The 17,298-nt window shown below is 58.5% G+C and overlaps 1 protein-coding gene and 3 non-coding genes across 4 annotated transcripts; 2 read left to right on the plus strand and 2 right to left on the minus strand.

Annotated features, from left to right (window-relative positions):
• Positions 1-472: 472 nt before the first annotated feature.
• On the minus strand, positions 473-13,748 carry TMEM214 (transmembrane protein 214). Its single transcript, XM_030489306.1, has 17 exons — positions 13,562-13,748; positions 13,030-13,235; positions 10,856-11,006; positions 9,909-10,043; positions 8,496-8,578; positions 7,709-7,814; positions 6,632-6,713; positions 5,222-5,323; positions 4,971-5,112; positions 4,549-4,640; positions 4,363-4,411; positions 3,813-3,926; positions 3,368-3,485; positions 2,844-2,940; positions 2,449-2,617; positions 1,236-1,387; positions 473-1,002 (listed from the first exon to the last, which is right to left on the minus strand). Exons 1-17 carry the CDS (start codon positions 13,701-13,703, stop codon positions 876-878), a joined length of 2,067 nt encoding a protein of 688 aa, XP_030345166.1. The 5' UTR covers positions 13,704-13,748; the 3' UTR covers positions 473-875.
• Positions 13,749-14,197: 449 nt separating this feature from the next.
• On the plus strand, positions 14,198-14,361 carry LOC115610169. The gene has a single exon (XR_003992143.1). It is a non-coding gene; the product is annotated as a U1 spliceosomal RNA (small nuclear RNA).
• Positions 14,362-15,274: 913 nt separating this feature from the next.
• LOC115610151 lies at positions 15,275-15,438 on the minus strand. Its single transcript, XR_003992127.1, has one exon. It is a non-coding gene; the product is annotated as a U1 spliceosomal RNA (small nuclear RNA).
• A 1,626-nt stretch (positions 15,439-17,064) lies between these two features.
• On the plus strand, positions 17,065-17,228 carry LOC115610153. The gene has a single exon (XR_003992129.1). It is a non-coding gene; the product is annotated as a U1 spliceosomal RNA (small nuclear RNA).
• Positions 17,229-17,298: the final 70 nt, after the last annotated feature.

A 17,298-nucleotide genomic window follows, 5' to 3' on the forward strand; every position in this document is an offset into this window, starting at 1 on the left:
ATACATGTGTGCACACATCTATATATGCACACACGTATATACACACATGTACATAAAAGCACACACGTTTGCCCACACATCTGTATCTACATTCATAGCACACATATACACATATATACACACACCTGTACATGAAAACACGTTGCACATAGGCACGCCCATATACATGTGCACAACCCCCAACACAGATGCACGCATGCGCACGCACACATGTGCATACATCCACATACACACACTCCCATGCAAATATATACAGATGTGTATAAATACAAATATACAGACACGTCCATACAAACACGTGTGCACACTCACATGCACCCTGCGAGGCACCACAACTGCCAGAGGTGGGTATCAAACGGCACCAGCCATACATTGAACCATTGCCCTGCTGCACCAGTGCCCCAAAACAGGACCCAAAGCTAGAGAAGGGGCAGCCCCGGAGGGGAATAAACCAGCTGTGAAGTAATTAAAATGAAAAGAAAAAAACTAATATAGAAATCAGTCCAGTTCATTGACCTGTGGATAGTGTGTAGGGGGAGTTGTGTGTGTCCACACCCCATCCTTCGGTGCAGGCAAAGTACAGGGGTACAGGGGCCATTTGCCCTTTTAAGACCTAGATAAAGGGACAGGAAAAACACCAGAGCTAATTCACAGGGTGTGGAAAACCTGGATGTGTGTCCCTCGCCCCAGGAAAGAAACAAACCCCAAAATCTCGCCTGTAAGCCCCGATTTGAGCCCAAAGTCCCCATGTGCATTGCCCTCGGCGTCTCCATCCCACAGCCAACCGAGCTGCACTGGAGATACTCCTTGGGGCATCTGTTCTCCTTGGTGGCAAGGAGACAGCACGACCGTATCTCTGCTCCTCCAGTATTGGATCAGTGTCCAGAAATCATAGCCAAGGCCCAGTTTTTGACGGCTACAGTTGTGTTTTGCAGATAAATCCAGGAAGAATAGGTAAAGCTCATCAGGTGTTCCCTCACGCAGTCCCATGACACTTCTCCACTGGAAAAGCGAGGAGAACAGGTTACAGGCAGCAGTGGTGACCCAGCCCCAGCATCACGAGTGCAGGATGGGTACAGGACCCCCTCGACCCAGTGCCACATCCCAGCCCCTTCAGCAGAGCTGGATGAGCAGCCACTCCCTGCCTAGACTGGGACAGCCTCTGCTGCCATAGCAGGGACCATACTGGCCACATAACAGGTGTCCCAGGGCAGCAGAGTGGCAGGGATGCTCACTTGCAGGAGTCGACACAGGACTTCCAGCCCCGCTCCAGCACTGCAGCCATGTGCTCCAGCAGCGGCAGCAGGCAGCTCCGCACCAGGAAGAGCAGCAGCTCTCTGACACACTCGGCGAAGTGCAGCAGGGACTCCGGGAGCTGGGACTGGAGCTGCGGGAGCAGAGATAGTGCGGGTTCAACACCAACGCCTTGGGTTTGGGTTCCCTGAGGAGCGCGGTGTCCCAGAGGATCTACCAAACTGGGCTGTCCCCTGACTGCTTGGGCACTGCACCTCTCCTCTGTGGGCTGCAGGTACCTGCGCTCTGTGGGTGTCAAAGTGACCCCCCTTCCACCAAACTGCTGATATCCAGGGAGCTGGTGGGTTACCTTTGAGACCTCCTTTGCAGGGCAGCTGTGCTAAGGTTATCCTCACCCTGTAGCCACCTGCACCAGTGGGTTCACAGCTGATGGCCAGGAGTGGTGACAGAGATGATGTTGTGGTGGCTCCCCTTCCTTACTGAGGGTGTTGGGGGTCTTGTCAGCCCTGGGACAGGCTGACATGGGTGACAAACAGTGCTGCCCTCACAGCCTGTGGTGTGTGGCACCACAGAGGGGTCACAGTGGAGGGAACTACAGAAATGCTTCAAAAGGAACATTGTGAAGGAAAATGGGGCTGGCAATAGGATGTGACGTCTACAGCAGAGCTAGGGAGGTCACAGAATGCATCTCTTGAGTGGGCAGACTGAGGAGTGAGACCTGTGCTCTGTTGAGCTACTTCCTGTGTGGGCTGGGTAAGAGTTCTGGATTTGTAGTAACATAATATGTCTTTTTGCAAGGGTCTGTAGGAACAGGCCAAGGGGGAACAGCTTTAAAATGACAGAGGGGAAATTTAGGTGAGATATTAAGAAGAAGTTCTTCCCTGTGAGGGTTGTGAGATGCTGGCACAGACTGCCCAGAGAAGCCATGGCTGCCCTATCGCTGGCAGTGTTGAAGGCCAGGTTGGACAGGGCTTAGAGCAACCTGGTCTAGTGGAAGGTGTCCCTGCCCATGGCAGGAGGTTGGAACTAGATGAGCTTTAAGGTCCCTTCCAATTCAAATCATTTCATGGTTCCTCATTTAGGCCTCTCCCCCCACTTCCTGCCCCCAACACAGGCTCTTCAGCCTCACCAGCCCCTGCAGGCTGCAGCCACACAGGCATTCTTCATCCCTTCCAGCCGCTGGGACATCCTTACCCACTCCGCGATGCAGGGCAGGCTGTGGTGGACCCAGGAGAGGAGGTAGGAGCACTGCTCATAGGTGTACCATGCCGCCTCGCAGCTCTTCGTCCACAGCAGCTCCAGTTGTGGCTGCAGGACAGCCGCTGCCTGAGAGCTGTAGACAGGCAGGGTCTGCTCTAGCCACCTATGAGACAGTAGAGAGGGCTGGATGACGGCAGTGTCAGTGGCTCCGGCACCACCGGCAGAGCCATAGGGGTGCACGGGTGCCTGGAGCTGCTGCCGCAGGCCAAGGGAAGAGGAGAGCTCGAGAGCTGGTGAAAGCACCTCCCCACAGGGATCACTCCATGCTGTGTCAACAACTTCACACCCACCAGACACACATGCTGCCACTCGGCACCAGTGCTACTGACCTGTAACCCTTGAAGCAGCAGTGGGAGACTTTCTGCCAGGCTTGCTGCAAGGCCGGCAGGATGCCAGAGGAATGGAGCAGGCGAGCAGAAGAGGAGGCTGGAGGAGACAAGAGATATTCCCTCAGTAACCTTTCAGCCTGGAGCTGCATGCTGTCTGTCCCCAAGGCCTCTCTCTGGGGACACGCAACTTCAACTACTCTGCAAAAGGTCTCAAAATGCTCCAAGATGGGATGAAGAGGGGCAGAAACTCCCAACTGGAGAAAAATCCTGGCTCAGAGCAGTCCTGGGAGAAACCCTCCAGAGAGGGGACAAGCAGGGGGATCTATCTCTACAGCCTGACAAGAATGTCTGGCCCAACACAGCCCACTCCATTCAAAGACAGCAACGGGGCCACATGGCTCAAGTGCAGCCAGCAGCACAGATGTGGGATGATGATCAGGCTGTGGAGGGGCTTCGCTCAGGAGAATGTTCAAGTTTTGTTCCCCAGGGACACTCCTCCACATGGAGCAGAGCTACAGCCTTACCCTGGAAGGAGCCGTGCGTCTGGACGTCATGCAGGAGGAAGCCAGCCATGAAAACGAGGAAGATGAGCAGCAGCCGTGACCAGGGGAAGCCCCGGCCCTTCATCTTGCGCAGCAGCTCCTGGGCAGGGGGAGGATGAGACCCCATCACCACGGAGCTCCTGAGGCCAGGGAGGCTCTTGCGCAGCCACACTTCTCTCCAGCAGCAGACTGCCATGCTCGCCGCTGCTCTCACCACCCACTCCCGGCTTCCCAGTGGAAACCAGTGTCATCTGCTGAGCAGCTGGGAGGATGGACCAGGGCCAGCACCATCTGTCCCTGCCGTGTCCTGCGTATGCACCACTGCGAGGGCCCTGGCCTGACGCGTGCTGGCAGCAGGAAAGGCCAACCACAACCCCAGCACGGAGCCGAAATCCGGCCTCTGGCTGACACCCGTCCCATCCCTCACCTTGCAGGCAGCATCACAGGCAGCCACGTCCTGGTCACTGCTGGCCCCTCTCGCTGCCAGCTCCTCGTTCGTTACTTTAAACGAGCGAACCGTCTCCTGCAGTGACTGTCGCACCTTGGGTAGAGCAAGAGCTGCGTCACGGCCCCATGCACACTGAGCTGGCAGCACCACAGGGGCTGCACCTGTGCTGCTCTTCTGGGGATGCTGAGCTGCAGCCAGCATGACCTTCCTGCTCCTCGCAGCAACAGAACAGCGAGGCCTAACAGGGCTGTATCCAGAATATCTGAACCCAGACAGCAAGTGGAGGGAAAGGGGCAATAAATGCCCGCCTGTGGATGGCACATCACCTCGTCCCCGGAGCAAGTGCTGGCTCTCAAGCCTGGTGGACACATGCCCCCACACCAGCCAACCCGCTGAGCTGCTGGAGCAGTGCTGGGTGGGCATACACAGGTCCCATGGGGATGCTGCTCATGCACGGACCTCCTGCAGCAGCAAAGGCACGCTCTCTCCCCACCCCAGGCAATTCCTCTGTCACACAGCTCACTCCTACCTTCTTGCTGCTGCTGTCCCAGGACTCCAGCAGATGGTTCAGAAGCAAACTATGGGGGGAAAGGGAATCCAGAGCTCAGTCAGGAGCATTGAGAAGCAATTTCATATGCTCTTCAACCTGAGCATATGAAGCTGGCTGAGCAGAGCCAGCAGGTTGTTGCTGGCTCTGCTCAGAGCATGAATGGACCTGGACTGGGAGAGGTGTTTGGTGTACAGCTGCCTCCAGACGCTGAAGCTCAGGGGGTCCAGGCTCAGACACTGGCTCATGGAGGTCAGGAGCTGGGAAGAGCACAGTAGGTTTTTCCACCTGATCCAGGACACACATAACTTGGTCCACCACATCTGGCACACTGTACTGCAGGCTGTACACCAGCACAGCTGACTGCCCCCAAAAGCTGCTAGCTCACTGCTCTCAACCCAGCCAGCTCCCGGGGCACTGAACCACTCATGGATCTGACATTCCCAGCCCCTGGCTGCAGGAACCCTGGACTGCCATCACTGTCCTTGCCTAGCGCCTGGCTCTGCAGGCCCTGCCCAAGCCTCCCTTCCCAGGCGGCTGTGACATGCAGGGACCAGGGGTCCTGTGGTGCACCCCTGCTCAGGGCTCACCTCTTTTTTCATGCTAGGAGGGCAGCTCGGCGTAGCTCGCGAGAGGAAGGAGGGGAAGTAGGTGTGCAGCACCGTCTCCGGCTTCGCGCCGAATGCCAGCACCTTCAGGCGAGGGTAGAGCCGCCGCAGCTGCTCCTGCAGGCTGAGGGGAGAGGACACTGGGGCTGTGGAGACCCGGGTCTTCACCCCACAGCGCAGCCTTGAAGGCAGCACAGCCTACATTGGGGTGCACTGAGGGGGAAACAGCGTACCTGGGCGGCAGTGAGTTGTTGGGCATGAAGGCAAAGTCCAGGAGGGGGAAGAAATCCTTGGGTCCGATCATACCAAAGCCTTTGGTCAGATTTGGGTGCATCCTGTGCAGTAGAAACAAACCCCATGCAATGTGATGTATATATCAGGGCCAAACGCAGCCTGCGAGGGAAGCGCTGCTCTCACCAAAGCCCAGCGGTTCTCTGCAGCAGGACACATCACTCAAGTACACTCGGGTGGTTTCTGGCCACCCTTGTCATCTGCCTTCACTGCCATTCAGGGACACCCTGCCCAGCCAGTGCTGGGTGCCAGACCAGGGCTTCATGTGGCCTTTCCCCACCCTGAGAGGCTGCAGGCAAGGGAGGTTTGGCAAACTGGCAACTGGGATTGCCCATTAATGAAATGCAGGCAGAGAAGAGAAACCAGATTATAAAAAACTAATTAAATAAAGGTTCAGAAAGATTGGGATGAGCTGTGAAGTTTGGCTCAATGCATCTCCATAAAGTCCTCCAACAAAACCAAACACAACATTCTTGGTACAGTGAAGCAGAAGAAAAAACCAAAACCTTAAATAAAACCTCTTGAGCCATTTGGAAGGGCAGGGAATAACCCCTTGGTGCTGCTCTGGCCCTGCCCCATTTCCACATCAGCTATCTGCACTGTGTGGCACTGGACTTTCTTCCACTGTGGGTGCTGGAGCCGCCCGCTGCCCTCACCTGCACAAAGACCAGTGTAGCCATCTGTCCCCCCACCAAGCATCACCTCCCTTCTCCTCACAGGGAAAAGCATGTCTGCCTACAGTGGCGGATGCTGCTGACACCTCTCACTGCATCAGGGAGCCCCAGTGTGCCTGTGCTCTGCAGTAGCTGGTAGAAATGGGGCACAGACACCACCTGCACACAGAGCGGGAGCTCCTGGGGGCAGGCAGTGAGGCATGCAGGCACTGGAGAAGCCTGTTCCTGGCACAGGGTGCCCTGAGCTGGAGCCACGGGGCAGCTGAGCCGCTTGTCTGCCTTGGGGAGTGACCTGAGCCAGCCAGGGAAGGACTCTGCTCCCCCTCCATCACCTCCTTTTAGGAAAGGCACCAGCAGCAGCAGAGAGGAAACCTGCGCACTGGCATTTCCTTAGAGCCTCTGCAGAACAAGCAGCCACCAAGGTGACCAACACCATCAGGAGTCACTGTGAAGGCTGCTTGGATGCCAACACAGTGGGCAGCCACCAGAGGCAACCGACCTGCATGGCCAGCCCGCCCCAGTGCAAGCACACCCATTCACTCACTCTCCCACATGCACACCCAGGTTTCTTCCACCAGCACGATGCAGACACAGCCACACTTCACTCAGCAGCCCAGGTGTGTGTTTGTTTCTCCTAACAAAGACCCCCCCCAATACTGAAAGCAAGGTGTAACTCACATCAGCAGACGGTCCAGGTAGGATACAGCATAGGGGGAGAGAGACTTGATCCCCAGCACTGGGAGCATGACACCAAGCCACACTGTGGGAGAGAGGCAGCGGTCAGATTGGGGCGCAGGAGGGCTCCTGCCGTGGCCCCAGTGACACTGATCACTCCCCTGGTCTATATACAGCAACCAAAAACGGAGAGGAACACTCAGATGCCAGGACCGCAGCTGTGTTTGAACCCAGGACAAACCACCCCGCCCACTTCCCCACTCAAAACACCCAGCAGACGACTAGACAGCCAAACAGATCCCTTGGGAAGGGCTCCAGGGCAGCTGCGCTGTCTCACGTGCTCTGCTCACACAGGAACAGCACAGCAGAACACTCCCTGCCTTGCCAGGCTTCTCCCGGGATCCACTGTTTTCCCTGTCCTGGCTGGGGAAAGATGCTCTCCAGAGACAAGGTGCAGTTTCTGTCCATAACGTCAGTTTCTGTCACCACAGAGTGGCCACCAAGGCTTGGCACAAGATCTGAGCTTGCCCTTCTGTAAGCAATGCACTCCTTGTGACATCTTCAGCCTCCCCGAAAATAATTAACCAGTTCACACAGCTCTACAATATCACCATGCTCAGCACCGAGTGTTTATCCCTCTATAAATGCTCTTCAGCACCAGTCACTCCCCTCTGTGATGGTGACCAGCCTCTAACCCATGTGGCTAAGGACCGAAGCCACGCACAGGGTGTAACGAGCAGTCGGTACCAACAAGCAGTGTCACACATGACACACCATACAGCGAACCCCAACCCAGTCCCTGCAGTGTGGGGGACACCACTGCCTGGGGACTTGGTGATACAAGGGTCTTCTCCAACCTAAATGATTCCATGATTCTGCTCCCAAACAAGCATCTGGCTCTGCTTGCATCAGGAGGCAGCTGCAGTGGCTGCAGGCCCCTCTCCAGCACTTCAGTGTTTTGAAGTGGACCCCAAAACTGAGCAGTAACACCAGTGGGAGCAGTATACGGGCTGCCCTGGCTTTCATCCTGCTTCCCAAGAGGGGAAGCCCTTGTGGGGGATGAGTGCCGAGGGCTCTCACCTCTCAGCCCCTCATGGAGATCGGTGAATCCAGCCTGTCCCAGCGCCCAGAGCACGGTGAGGCATTTCGCTGGCTTGTTCTGGTGGGAACGCAACACCTCCAGGTACTGGGGTGAAGACAAAACACGTTAGTCAGGAACAGCCTCAGCCCGTCCCACCCCAATGCTACTGCAAATGCGCCTTCAGCCACATTGCTGGTGGAGCTGTCGGTGCCACAGGACCCGAGCAACTACACTAGGCCTTGGGCTGTGCAGCCCGGTGAGAAGCAGCCCTTGGAGCAGGACAGGGTAGAGGTCCCAGCCTCCCAGGAGGGACCCTCAGGTGAGGCCAGCAGCTGTGCCAGAACCCCAAACCCCAGCTCTGAGGGAGCAGAGCTGCCAGCAACATTCAGTGCTAGACAGCAGCCGAGCCACAGCCACAGCTATCACGCACTCGGCTACTCGCTTCGAAGGAGCAGGACCTCAGAGACCCTCATTCCTGTCCCAGCTCTGTCCTGCTCCTCCAAAGGCGGTAGCGCAGGAGCACCAGCTTTGGAAGAAGTCTTTAAAGAAAAGACACAGCAGGACACTGGCGCTTACAGCAGCTCCAGCACATGAGAAAGGGAGGTGCTGGAGATACTGGTCACTGCACACGGGATATGAGCACAGGGAGGAAAGGGCTTTGTGTGTGGGACAACCCCAGCAGCTCCCAAAGGAGTTCCGATTAATGGGAATGGATGCTCATCATCTGGCCACTCCAGGAGATCCCAGGGTGGGAGGCGGAGCAGCACCACCAGGCATCCAGCTCACCTTGCCCAGGTTAGTCGTGGCGATCTTGGGCCTGTCCAGAAGCATAGCCTGGATGCAGATCCTGTACCCGTGCAAAGACTCCCCTGAAACAGAGCACGGGAGGGCCCTTCTCAACCAGAGCACTTCGAGTGCTTCCCTCCCGCTGTGATGCCCTCTGAACATGGTGGGGGACATCCCCCTGCACAGACCTGCCCTGCTCCCCGGCTAATGAACTCCAGGCACACGCCTCACCACAGCGCCATGGGTCCTGCTCCCCACTCACCCTCTGCTGAGGGTCCCCCCCAGCTTTCCAGCCTGGAGGGGAAGGACAGACCCCACTGACCATTGGAAACCAATCAGTAGCTTCCTAAACCTGCCGAGGCCCAGCTCTGCCCTCCAAAGCAGCAGCAGCAGCAGGCACAGCAACCAGCCCTATCACAGCCCCAAGTCTGGCCCCTTCTAAAGGCTCGTTTCCCCCTTGTTCATGCTCAAGAGAGGGAGGGTTCAGCGACCCCCTGGTTCTCAGGTGCTGTGGGGCTGACGCAAGAGCAGTAGCAGAGGCCAGTGCAGCCACAGCACCCGGTGAAGCCCCTCAGTCCTTCCCCTTGAAGCCTGACTCTGTGGCAGCTCTGCTGACAGCCAAGCACCTGTCCAAATTACACACAGATGCAACTGTAATTTTGATCACTCAGGTGGGTTTTGAGATGGAAACAAACCTGTGTGGAATGGCTGGTGGCCTCATGTGCAGAGCTGAGGCCTGGGGACAGGCAATACTTGGGTGATAAAGCTACTGGCAGCCAACGGCGTGGTGGGGATGTATGGAAATGGGTGTTTAGGGTTTGTGTCTGACACTGCAGGACATTGCTGTCATTCAGGAACCTGCTTCTGGCTGCCAGCAATGCTGGGCATCTGCATGCTCTGTGCCCAGAGGGCAGGAACAACCGCCTGCTCCCACACAGCAGCTTGGATGGGACCCGCCACTTTACAGGACACACCCTTAACTGCAGCACAGTGACACACCAGCTTGTGCCACAAGCCTAAAGGCCTTGTTTTAAAAGCTGCAGCAACACATACAATGTGAAAGCTCTCAGAAAGGCACCTTCCACCACACGCCCTTCAGTCTGCAATTCAATCCACAACACTGTGCGAGGCTCGTGTCTCATCCCCTGCTTCAGCTCCTCCAGCCAAAAACTCCACAGCCTCAGCAGCATTGACCACCACAGCACCGAGCAGCAGGGGCAGGAATTGCCCCTCACTGCACACAAGATGCACAGGAGAAGTTTCCCACCTCACCTTCTCCACAGAAGAGCTATTACAACACGCGGCAAGCAGCAGTGGCATTCCTGAGGTCAGGAAACCCCAGCATCAGACGGCCACACTAACAGAGCACCATGAGTGTGTCAGTGCCCCAGACCTGCACCAACCACGTCTTACCTGGGGTTTTGTCCAGCTCCTGCAGCATGGTGTAAATGCAGTGGTCGAAGAAGAGCTCCAGCACGCTGGATGACCGTCCCAGCAGGGATCTGATGATGTTCCTCAGCTCCTTGCTCACAAGGCAGTACGGATAGCCTGGAACCAGCACAAGAGTAGGAAGAGTTTAGCAAGAGCTATTTCATGAGACTTTTAGCTACAGCTGCAGGAGAAGCTGGCCCAGTGTGTGAGGAGGTCACAGAGAAGCTCCTTGCCCTCCTACACAGTCAACAAGTGATTTCTTCCTCAGTTATTCTACATTAGACACATTCCCACTCAGCGCTTGTCAGGCCACCCCTGAAACATTGTGTTTAGTTTTGGTCCCCACTCTACAACAGAGATGTGGACAGTCTGGAGAGGGTTCAGAAAAGGGCCACAAAGATGATCCAAGGATTGGGCAGCCATGTGAGGAAAGGCTGAGAGAGCTGGGCTTGTTCAACCTGAAGAAAAGCAAGCTCTGGGGAAGCCTTAGAGCAGCTTCCAGTGCGTAAAGAGGCTGACAAGAAAGCTGGAGAGAGACTTTTCACAAGGGCCTGTAAGGACAGGACAAGGGAGAATGGCTTTAACCTGACAGAGAGGAAATTTAGATGAGATCTTAAGAAGAAGTTGTTCCCTGTGAGGGTGCTGAGGCCCTGGCACAGGTTGCCCAGAGAAGCTGCGGCTGCCCCACCCCTGGCAGTGTTCAAGGCCAGGCTGGACGGGGCTTTGAGCAACCTGGTCTAGTGGAAGGTGTCCCTGCCTGTGGCAGGGAGTTGGAACTAGATGAGCTTCAAGGTCCCTTCCGACCCAAACCATCCCGTGATATCACAAAATCAAGCAAATAATCCCCATTTCATCTGTTGAGTAAAAGACACGGTTTCGTGCTTTTCCTACTCCCAAATCCCTGCAGTGGGGCAGGTTCATGCACTGACCGTGGGGGTGCTGGCTGAGCATGGGGTCGCTCCGGGGTGCCTGCAGCTTGTAGTTGAGGTAGCTGGCCAGGTCCTTCACCCAGACAGAGGGGTTCTCGGGGAAGACGCTCTGGCTTTTAGCCAGCTCCTTCTGCAGGTCTGCCAAGTCGAGCTGGAAATGACAAAGAGGCAAATTCAACACGGGATGCACGGAACTGAGCACAAAGCATGGGGAGAAGAAAGTTAACTTCAGGTTCAAAGGGGTTGCTGAGCATGGAGGAAAATGCTTCCCTCATTCACCCCAAGAACACTGCCCTTCCCACATAGAAAACCCCAGCCTGCCCCCCGTCCATGTCCTATTAAGGCAAGTGGGAGCACTGGGCTGGAAAGAGCATTTAATTTGGTACTGGAAATACATTTTCTTCAGATTAGCAAAGACTGCTACCAAGGAATAACACAACTTGTGTGGGGACCTGCAGGCATCCGGTGCTGAAAGGGCTGTGGAAAGACAGTGGAGAGACCAGAAGGATGGCCACAGCACAGGAATGAGCTCCTCCCCCTCCTCAGAGCCACCCCAGGACGTGCTGAGGCTTTCCTTGCTCTGCTCTCCACCTTCCCACTGGCTGTACCGCCCTGTGGTGAGCATCGCCTGGGAGAAGCCAGCTCCATGCAAACTGCCCAGGAGCACACTGGCACCGTTAGAAGCTGGTTCACAGCAGGAGGCAGCTCGAGGCTGCAGCTCCATGAGGCTCAGCCCCACGTTATCCTGATGCAGGCGGTTTGTGTCAGCACCATTGGCAACTCTGCATCCAGAGTCCTGGAGGGAGCAAACAGCCAGGATCAGACCTACATGATTAACAACCTGCCACGGACAAGCCACGGCTACAGACAGCGGCTCACAGCCCCTCACCTTCCTCCTCCTGCACTGTCCCTCATGGAGCACACATATTACCTACTTCTAAACTCAGATTAGCTGCAAGCTCGCAGAGACAGACGGCATGTCCCCGCTTTGGGGAGTTTAGGAGGTGCAGCACGACTCAGGCAGATGTTTGAGGTTTCACAGTCCAATGTTTCCATACACATGGGATTTCAGCTGTGGCACACTGTTAAACCTGAGTTGGGCCCCTTTTGCTGTGGGTTTATTTCAGCAAGCATTTTGAAAAGAGGAATGAAAAAACCCAGCTGCTGCTACACAATAAAAAACTAAATGATGCTGTCAGCAAAGCTCATTGAGCAACAGTCGCACAATAAATGCTGAGCTGCGCAGAGCAGTTACAGAGCAGCCACGCTTTGGCCCAGGCCACTCTCCCTGAGGAACATCTGCCACCACACACAGAGAACTAACAGACATTAATTCTCCCCGGAGCTTTCTCCATATGCAAAAGCTGGATGTGGAGAATGGCTCGGGCTCAGTACAGCAGAGGAACTGCCACTCCTGCAGCAGGGGAGATCAAGGCGCTTCAGGCACAAGCAAGAGGTGAGGAGCTGAGGGGATGACCATGCTGGCAGAGCCCTCCCTGCCAGGCAGATGCTTTCCTAGCAGAGACGCTGCCTCTCCAGAGTCCATTTGGGGTTCCTTCCTAAAATCTCTCCCTCCTAAGGCACCACAGAACAGGTGGGATGAAGAGAAACTAGTTCTACAGATTCCTCTGAGAGGCAGGAGAAGAAAAGGCTCCCCAGGAGCTCAGCCGGTAGGACAGGGAGGATGTTTTCTCAGGATCCCTCCCAGACAGCAGACAGGGAGTGGGTGAGGAAAGAAACCAGAAATTCCTTTCCAGCCACCTCCCGTCCTTCTGTCTCCTGCCTACAGCAAAAGAGCAACTCCAAGCACAAGACAGATCTCTAGGGCCAGCCTGGTGCTTGCCAAAACACCGAGCACCATCTGCTCTTCCCCCCCAGCAAACATGACCACCCTGGGACGCAGCTGATGGCAGTGATCCCCTCTGCACGTGTTCACCAGCCCAGGGGTCTCCCAGAACAGAGGAGCTGTGAACCAAAGCAGGGGACCGCTCTCCTCGTGCCGGATTTAACAGCACCCCAAGCACCCAGAGTTTTGTTCCCAAAGCAGAGACTGCTGGAACGCTGACAGGCCTCAGGCAGGGAACAATGAAACCCTGAGCTTCAGCTCTGCTGTGCTAAGATGGGTAAGGTGCCCAGGGTACAGCACCTTACCCATCACAGCCGGGAACACTCACAGCTCTCAGGGCTTCCTCCAGCGAGTGGCATTTGCCTGGTTTGGCCGCAGCATCGTTCACTGATGGCTTCTTTACGCTCTTCCCTGCATGCTGCTTCCGGTGCTGCTGCTCAGGCGCTGCAGCAGGAGGGACCTGCTCCTTGTTCTGCTTCTTCAGCGCCCGCTCGAAGCCCAGCTCGAAGATGGTGTTGGTTGTGGCGATGGGTGCTGGAAAGAGAAGGTGAAAGAGGGCTCCGTGGGGAGAAGTGACACGCAGGGCAAGGGACACAGGGACAGTCGTGGGTCTGACCCCCCGTCGGAAGGCGGGTCGGGCCCACCCCGGTCCCACAGCCAGGAGGAGTCCCCGGGATTGGGCCGCTCCCCACGGCCTCACTGCACCTACGCAGGGGAGCAACATGAGGCCCAGGACCAGCCCCGGACAGGGCTAGCCAGACCCTCCCAGCAGCCACAGAGACCATGCCAGGCCTCACACAACCCGCCCAAGCCCATCCCGCACCGGGCCCACCGCACACGCGCGACCCCGCCGCTCTTACCGGCCAAGGGCAGAGAGCGGCCGGCGTTGGCCTCACCCAGAGCGCGGCGGTTGCCAGGGCCGCCCGCGGGCCGCCGGCCCTTCCGCACCACCTCCCACCGGCCGCCACCGGCCGAGGCCGGGCCTGAGCCCGCGGCCGCCATCTACGAGGAGCCGGGAACCGGGAGACAGCGGCGCCGGGGAGGCGGGACCGAGGCGCGGCGGACCCCGCTGATTGGCTGCGGCCCTGCGCACGAGCCCCGCGCGGCGGCTGCCACGTCTCCGCCCCGCCCAGCCACGTGACCGGCAGAACTCCCGCCTCGACTGAGCGGGGCCAGCGCACCCCGCCTCATCTGCTTGCCCCGCCCTCCGACGAGCCCCTCCCAATCCGCTCCGCGGGCACACAGAAGGCGGGGCCTGCGGGGTGTGGGCGTGTCCATGCAAACGAGCAGCGCGAGGCATCACGGGACACTCGCCACTCGCAACCAGCCCGGTGGGCTCCGGCGCACGCGGGCGCTGAAGAGGCGCGCGGAGTCGGCAGCAGGCGGGGTGCGGAGCGCGCGGCGTGGCGGGGCGCGTGTCGGGAGCGGCGCGTGCGGCGTCCGTGAGGTATGTGTGTGTTTTGCGTCGTGTGCAGGTGTCGGGGGGGATAAGTGTCATACTTACCTGGCAGGGGAGACACCATGATCAGGCAGGTGGTTTTCCCAGGGCGAGGCTCATCCCTTGCACTCCGGGTGTACTGACCCCTGCGATTTCCCCAAATGCGGGAAACTCGACTGCATAATTTGTGGTAGTGGGGGACTGCGTTCGCGCTCTCCCCTGGCTTGATTAGTGGAAAGATAAGACTTTTGACGAAGGTGGAGAGGAAGTGGTTAGGCGAAGGGCGAAGAGCGTGCTAGGCGGTCCTCTGAGCAAAACCTTTCAGCGCGGTCCGAAGGGTCTGGCAGCAGCGCAGGGCCGGTTCGGTGCCGCACTGTGGCTGGCATGGGAGTTGACGGGCCAGGCACTGCACACGCTTGCTTTCCCCCTCGGGCCGGGGCTGCGCCCGAGCGTTCGCTTCCCCCCGCCTTGAGACGGGGTCGAGGGGAGCGGAGCCCTCCCTGGCTCGCGGGGCTCCGAGGGTGCCGGTGCCGCGGTGCCCGGAACTGAACACAGGATTCGAGGTGCAGCCTCACCAGTGCCGAGTACAGGGGGATGATCACTGCCCTGGCCCTGCTGGCCACGCTATTGCTGATACAGGCCAGGATGCCGGTGGCCGCCTTGGCACAAGTTCGTTTACCTTCAGCAGCCATCAATCAGCACCCCCAGGTCCTTTTCAGCAGCTTTCCAGCCACTTTTCCCCAGGCCTGTAGCGTTGCAAAAACAGAAGCGAGGTTTTTCTGGTGTGTTTGGTGGTGCAAGCCTTGGGTATGCTGACACGTTATACAGGTGGGTTACTGGTTTTGTTTCGTGATCTGGACGGGCTGAGTCGGTGGGCTGTGGTCAACGATGGGAGGTTCAACAAGGCAAAGTGCCGAGTCCTGCACTTGGGCCACAAAAACCCCGTGCAACTCCCGTCTTAGCCACACTGCGGCACCGAACCGGCCCTGCGCGGCTACCAGACCCTTCGGAGCGGGCAGAAAGGTTCTGCTCGCAAGCCCCCGTAACCCACCCGTCACCTCAAGCGGAACACTCACTGCCCATGACGCAATACTGGAACAGTTCCTTTCTAAATCTACTTTTTCACCAACTAAGCCAGGGGAGAGCGCGAACGCAGTCCCCCACTACCACAAATTATGCAGTCGAGTTTCCCGCATTTGGGGAAATCGCAGGGGTCAGCACACCCGGAGTGCAAGGGATGAGCCTCGCCCTGGGAAAACCACCTGCCTGATCATGGTGTCTCCCCTGCCAGGTAAGTATGACACTCATCCCACCCGACACCTGCACACGACGCAGAACACACACACACCTCACGGACACTCCACGCGCCGCTCCCGACACGCGCCCCGCCACGCCGCGCGCTCCGCACCCCGCCTTCTCCCGACGCCGCACGCCCCTTCGGTGCCCGCGTGCGCCGGAGCCCACCGGGCTGGTTGCGCGTGGCGGGTGTCCCGTGATGCCTCGCGCTGCAAGTTTGCATGGACACGCCCATACCCCGCACGCCCCGCCCCGCGGCTCGGTGCCGTCCTGTCTCGTCTCGTTTCCCTTCCCCGGTGCTCTCAGCGCCGTTCCGCGGTCTCCGCTGGCACCGCCCCGGCCTCGTTCCGGCCTCTCGCCACCGTTAACGAGCCGGGCCACACCCGGTTCTTACCCGGCCGCCAGCGCCTGGAGCTGTTCCCACTTGTTTCTCCCCAGACGTTACAAGCCATGTCTCAAGTTTGCCCCTAGTTTTCCTCAAGGCTGTTTCATGGCTCTGGCCTCACCCCACAAGTGCAGCACGTGTCGTTGTCCTGCACCGCCAGCCCTCGAGCAGCCGGCACGTCCCGAGAACAGCTCTGCTCTGCGGTGCCGAGGGTCTTCTCCCTGTGGCCGTGGGGCTGGAGCGGTGCCACCAGCAGAACCCACCTGCTCCCGCAGTCGTGGTGAGTTCCACCGGCCATGCCCAGGCACCAGGCCAGGGATCAGGGGGGTCTGTGTGTGCAGACAGAGCTTGAGGGCTCGAGGATTATCAGCCTGGAGCGCTGGAGCCGGTGTAGCTGGGGTGCTGCAAGCACTGCGATTCCCAGCGCCTCGCCTTCCCCAGAGAATATGCCCCACTGCTGCCATGGCACTGTGTGCCCCTAGTCTGTCTCTTCTGCAGGCACCTGCTCCTCCCATGCTGCTGTCAGCGCCCAGACCCCATGGTTCTAGCACCAGGGGTCGCTGTCTGTGAACGCTTTTCCTATCCGCCCTGTACATGCTGTGGTGTTGACCTGTACCAGAGCCTAGCCCAGCACCACCCAGTGGGGGCTGCCCAGCTACCGGAACCCAGCCCGATGTCTGGGGACGCGGCTCCCTCTTTCTCCTCTGCAGGATCTGCCTGCACCGGAGCTGAGCTCGTGTCCCTGAGCCGCCCCGAGCACTGCTGGACACATCTTCCCACACACACACCCCGGCTCCAGCCTGGTCCCGCTCGGCTCTGACAGACCGAGCCCGGCGCCGGGCGGTACCTGTTCCGGTGCCGGTCCCGGTCTCGGTGCCGATCGCGGTCCCGGTGCGGGCGGGCAGCGAGAACCACCGGGCCGCGGTGTCGGAAAGGCCGTGGGCAGCGAGTGGCGACTGCTGTCGAACCTGCACGGGGCGCCTCGGCGAGAGAGGGGCGGGGCCCGCGGGGTGTGGGCGTGTCCATGCAAACGAGCAGCGCGAGGCATCACGGGACACCTGCCACGCGCAACCAGCCCGGTGGGCTCCGGCGCACGCGGGCGCCGAAGGGGCGTGCGGCGTCGGGAGAAGGCGGGGTGCGGAGCGCGCGACGGTGCGGGGCGCGTGTCGGGAGCGGCGCGTGGAGTGTCCGTGAGGTGTGTGTGTGTTTTGCGTCGTGTGCAGGTGTCGGGTGGGATGAGTGTCATACTTACCTGGCAGGGGAGACACCATGATCAGGCAGGTGGTTTTCCCAGGGCGAGGCTCATCCCTTGCACTCTGGGTGTGCTGACCCCTGCGATTTCCCCAAATGCGGGAAACTCGACTGCATAATTTGTGGTAGTGGGGGACTGCGTTCGCGCTCTCCCCTGGTATTACAGTGAAACAACAGGAAAGAGGCGGCCGACAGGGCGGAGCTGTCTGGTGTGGAGGCGCAAAAGG

Source organism: Strigops habroptila, chromosome 6 (assembly GCF_004027225.2).
Source record: "Strigops habroptila isolate Jane chromosome 6, bStrHab1.2.pri, whole genome shotgun sequence".
NCBI classification, from domain to species: domain Eukaryota; kingdom Metazoa; phylum Chordata; class Aves; order Psittaciformes; family Psittacidae; genus Strigops; species Strigops habroptila.

Bases quoted from the DNA above. Each gene is read 5' to 3' on its own strand.
- TMEM214 (XM_030489306.1), bottom strand. From the start codon at position 13,703: ATGGCGGCCGCGGGCTCAGGCCCGGCCTCGGCCGGTGGCGGCCGGTGG. The intron at 3,486-3,812 runs GTGAGGGATGGG...CCCCCTGCCCAG, and splicing joins CCTGTGATGCTGCCTGCAAG to GAGCTGCTGCGCAAGATGAA. The intron at 1,388-2,448 runs GTAAGGATGTCC...CTGCTCCCGCAG, and splicing joins TGCCCTGCATCGCGGAGTGG to CTCCAGTCCCAGCTCCCGGA.